At 37.6% G+C, this 5,026-nt stretch overlaps 1 protein-coding gene across 1 annotated transcript in view; it reads right to left on the bottom strand.

The window, feature by feature from the left end:
* The window catches only part of LOC107676602 (pecanex-like protein 2), a 28,993-nt gene extending 26,143 nt beyond the window's left edge, over positions 1 to 2,850 (bottom strand). The window contains 4 exon segments of the mRNA XM_016471181.1: positions 1,130 to 1,166; positions 1,400 to 1,514; positions 1,658 to 1,857; positions 2,531 to 2,850. Coding sequence (XP_016326667.1) covers positions 1,130 to 1,166; positions 1,400 to 1,514; positions 1,658 to 1,857; positions 2,531 to 2,683 — 505 coding nt within the window. The 5' untranslated portion in view covers positions 2,684 to 2,850.
* Positions 2,851 to 5,026: the final 2,176 nt, after the last annotated feature.

Raw genomic sequence — 5,026 nt, 5'->3', positions numbered from 1 at the left:
TTTAGCTCCATCCCTAATCCTGACAGTCTGGCATTGTCTTGTCAAAGTGCTCACTGTACATATTGTGCTCATAACACAATTTACTTTATGATATAAACTACAATATAAAAGTTAAAACTTAAGAATTCATTTAAACTTTGATTTCATATAAAGTCTCAGCTTTCACAGCTTACTAGCGATATCGCTAGCTATTAAAAGTCTGACACTGGTGGCTAATTAAGCTGTCAACATAAAGCTAAAAATGACCAAAAAACATACAGAAACAACTGTTCAGTCTTACCTGTGAAAGATAATACCCCGAGATCTGTTTTTATTATTGTGCGACGGTTTGTAGATGCCCAAGCTGCCGACGAGTCAGGTATGTTTTCGCCTGTCCCGATATGAGAGTTGCCCGCACCAATATGGCGGCGACGTTGACGTGCGGTCGAGCGACCAATGAGGCGCCTAGGTATTTATTATGTCTATGGTCATAACGACAGCTCAAACCAACATGGTTTAAACGATGGATCTGCGACACAGGTACCATGGTTTCGGGAAACAGTCGTGACTAGCTAGTTCGTTTCCACAACGATGCATCGTACTATGGTGGTTAATCAGCGAGTTACGTAGTTGTACGGGAAACGCACCCCTGATCAGTATTAACCAAATTACATAAAATAAACAGTTCTTGTATGTACTGCTGTATAATTTAAGTATTTTATAAAATTATATAAATTTTTTAATTATATAATAATTAATAAATAATTAATTTAAATATATTAACTTTATATACTATGTTACAAGAACAACTTACACTTCTTCATTAAATTCAATAAAATATTCTAAAGCATGTCTCGTGTCGTGTTTTAGAAGCAGTCGGAGACCCTCACAATGCAAGTGTAACACTGTGTTTGGGCTTTCTGACAAAGCTGTCTGACAGCTCTTTTTGAGAGGTCCTGGCAGGATGTCACACTCAGTGTGACGTGCAACTGAGGCAAGATAGAAAGTGGTCAAGTTATTCCTCAGTTCATATGCAAGGCTCTGTGACGAAAACTTACAGTGATGTATCTGCACAGCATGTTCCCAGAATTGTGAGGATCTCTTGCACTGCAGTGAAACTAGGCCAGTGCTAATTAAAGCTGGTACATACCCTCTATATTCTTCAGCTCTTCAGATTTTGGACACTCCTTCACAGTTTTGTAAAGCAGGTTAACAAAAAAATAAAAAATAATAATAATAATTAAAGTGTACAAAAATATTACACATAACAAAATCCACTGCAAGATTTGTGTAAAGCAGTTATGATGCTTGCTGTTATACTAATTACCATTAACATATTTGTGACATTCTGTAAAAATACATATTTTGCAAAGTAAATGTAAATAATTATGGTACATAAATTCATGAAAGTATTACTCACTCCAATCAGTCCAGGGTCTGTTTCAGTCTGTTTCACTGTGACTTGTATTATTGGACTTGGTCTGATTTTGGTCAATACAGATATAGCAACACTGTCAGGAACTGTGCTGCCCTTCCTGTAGATTAAAATTATTCAGACTTTAGCCTGGTTACATGACAAATATATCAAAATACTTTTGGCAGTAGAGTTCACATGCTTTGAGGACACTGCAAAATAACAATGAAATCAATAAATGGCACAACTGATTTTGGATCTTACCTTAGAGACGGAAGACAGGAATCAGATGCATCGCTTTTCTTGTCTACACCTTTGCTGATGTCAGGCACACTGTTCTGGGCTACAATGTCGCCCTGATTAAACATCAGATGGAGGCGATAATTTACCATCTTAATGACAATGAAGAAAACTGTCACTGATGTGCAGTAGATACTGAGGGTAGTAGTGGTGGGTGGAAGAGCCTGAGGAAGGAAGAGATAGAAAACACATTGAAGATAGATAAATCAACTATAAAATATCATTTTAGATGTTTGGATTTGTTATTATTATTATCTCTATTTTCTCTCTCTTTTTTTTGTAATTTCTTGACCACTGACAAAAACAATAATATATATGCATATACAGTATCTCACAGAAGTGAGTACACCCACTTAGGGATGTACTCACTTTTGTGGCCAGCGGTTTAGACATTAATGGCTGTGTGTTGAGTTATTTTGAGGGGACAACAAATTTACACTGTTATACAAGCTGTACACTCACTACTTTACATTGTAGCAAAGTGTCATTTCTTCAGTGTTGTCACACGAAAAGATATAATAAAATATTTACAAAAATGTGAGGGGTGTACTCACTTCTGTGAGATACTGTGTGCATATTTCATCTACTGTAAATGCAAAACAGTGCTTTGACACAGGCTGCCATGCGTTCATCACCTATACAGGGGGCTATGCAGAAGAAAAATGCGACAGTGCTAGCACTAAACAAGCACCAACATTTTTTTTAATATACAACACATTTAACGCGTGAATCAATTTGATCTCTTCAGAGAAATAGGTTTCTGCAGCTCTAATGCACTGAATTATTCATATTTGCAGAACACATATTATCGGCGGCCTGCGGCATTGTATCACTCACCAAATTAAGAGATAATGGAAGCATGAGCAAAAACATCCATAAATACAGGTGACATGAATTGTTGAATTTATTCTGCTCTGGATTATGATACCATCCGCCGGTCAGTGAAGCCCAGACTCCCTGACGTAGCGTTTGCACTACTTGAGAGCCCATTTTTGCAACAATGGTCGCTACAGATATATCATGCTGTAAACTGCAAATTCATACCGCTGCCGTCCTCCACTCGCCGCCCCTGCGCGCGATTACATATTTGCAGAAGCCGCCTCTACATCCTTCTTCGAAGCCGTTTACTTTTCTTTTTCATCGTCCACGCCTTGGTTCCCTATTTCCCAGCATAAGGGCATTAATTTTGTGCGGTGAAAGGCGCCCAGCAGCATCCTCCTGCGCCAGTTTCACATGAGCGAGCGCAGAGGAGGGAGGAAGGGACTGATTCAGGAAGTTCAGCTGTAGTGTGTTTAGTTTCTGGAGCGATGGCGGAGAACATAGAAGGAGAGAGTGCTGGACTCGGGGAAAACAGGTCAGATAACGCACACGCTAAAAGGACTCAGTATGACAACGCTAGTCTGTGCTTGTATTTATCTTAGCTATATCCTCCTGAGAACCAGAAATAAAAAGCTTTGTGAATTTAGTATTTTTTCATGTCATTACATTGTTTAGAGCATAAGAAAAAAATGGTAAAATAACATTTTTGAAAAATGATATTTTATTCATATGTTATACTATGTCCTCTGTAGAGGACACCAGGACTCAGGTTTTCTACACAATAAAATGACTCGAAGCCGTTTACTTTTCTTTTTCATCGTCCACGCCTTGGTTCCCTATTTCCCAGCATAAGGGCATTAATTTTGTGCGGTGAAAGGCGCCCAGCAGCATCCTCCTGCGCCAGTTTCACATGAGCGAGCGCAGAGGAGGGAGGAAGGGACTGATTCAGGAAGTTCAGCTGTAGTGTGTTTAGTTTCTGGAGCGATGGCGGAGAACATAGAAGGAGAGAGTGCTGGACTCGGGGAAAACAGGTCAGATAACGCACACGCTAAAAGGACTCAGTATGACAACGCTAGTCTGTGCTTGTATTTATCTTAGCTATATCCTCCTGAGAACCAGAAATAAAAAGCTTTGTGAATTTAGTATTTTTTCATGTCATTACATTGTTTAGAGCATAAGAAAAAATGGTAAAATATCATTTTTTGAAAAATTATATTTTATTCATGTTACTCAGTTTTTCTACAAATAAAATGACAAGAATAGACATGAAAAGGCAAAAACAATGGGAATTTTTTTTTAATCAATCAATTTTTAGGTTTCCGAATTTTTTTTTTATACCAAATTTTGTTTAAGGATGGTTCTCATTATGTTATAAAATATATAACAAAATGATTTGATATACCTCTGCAGTGGACATGTATGAAATGATGTCCTGTTTCATAACAGGAAGTCATATTTTGATTTGAAGCCCCATAACATTTTCCTGATATGTTGATTTATGACAAAGCAATTTGAAAATTAGTCAGATTTAAATTATAATTACAAAATATTATCATATTTCCATAAGGATGTACAATTTTATCACTAAATTAATGTCAGCCATTTTTAAAAACCAAGGAGAGGGAGTGGCCATGGAGAAACAGCTAATCATTTGGTATCTCTGGAAAGCCCTGATGAATGTGCTCTGTACAGGACATCCAGACATAAAACTGTGACATGTCAAGTCAAGTCAAGTCAAGTTTATGTGTACAGCGCTTTTCACGATACAAATCATTGCAAGCAACTTCACAGAAAATTGAGTTTCTACAATATATTTAGTTGTAGCTTATCAGTGTTGACTTTCAATTAATGTGCATATGGCAGAAATGTACGGAAAAATCAATTAAAGACGTAGTCAAACAGACGATGAACACTATTAACAGCAATTATTATATGTTGCAATCAAACTTATAGCAAAATGTGGTAGTTCTGTATGTGGTTTCAGGGTTGGCATCATCTGAGGTCCTCTAAGGGGTTGGCATCATGTCTTCTCAGGTGTTCTGGATCCAGACTGAAGTTTGTGTAAAGGCAAAAACAGAAACAAATAGAGACATAATTAGCGTAGCTGCTGTTCCAATTTAGCAAAATTGATTTGTTTAACCCAAGCTAAAGAATAATAATGTGCATTTGATCAGATATAACAGCAGTACAAGATTATGAGATACATTATTTGAATGCTTGGCCAAAGAGATGTGTCTTTAATCTAGATTTAAACAGAGAGAGTGTGTCTGAACCCCGAACATTATCAGGAAGGCTATTCCAGAGTTTGGGAGCCAAATGCGAAAAAGCTCTACCTCCTTTAGTGGACTTTGCTATCCTAGGTACTACCAAAAGTCCAGAGTTTTGCGACCTTAGGGAGCGTGATGGATTGTAGCGTGGTAGAAGACTAGTTAGGTACGCAGGAGCTAACCCAATAAGGGCCTTATAGGTAAGTAATAATATTTTGTAACTGATACGGAACTTAATAGGTAGCCA

Source organism: Sinocyclocheilus anshuiensis, unplaced genomic scaffold (genome assembly GCF_001515605.1).
Source record: "Sinocyclocheilus anshuiensis isolate Anshui unplaced genomic scaffold, SAMN03320099.WGS_v1.1 scaffold204, whole genome shotgun sequence".
In the NCBI taxonomy this organism is placed as follows: domain Eukaryota; kingdom Metazoa; phylum Chordata; class Actinopteri; order Cypriniformes; family Cyprinidae; genus Sinocyclocheilus; species Sinocyclocheilus anshuiensis.
The sequence above is the reverse complement of the archived record's forward strand: the minus strand, read 5'-3'. Positions and strand labels throughout refer to the sequence as shown.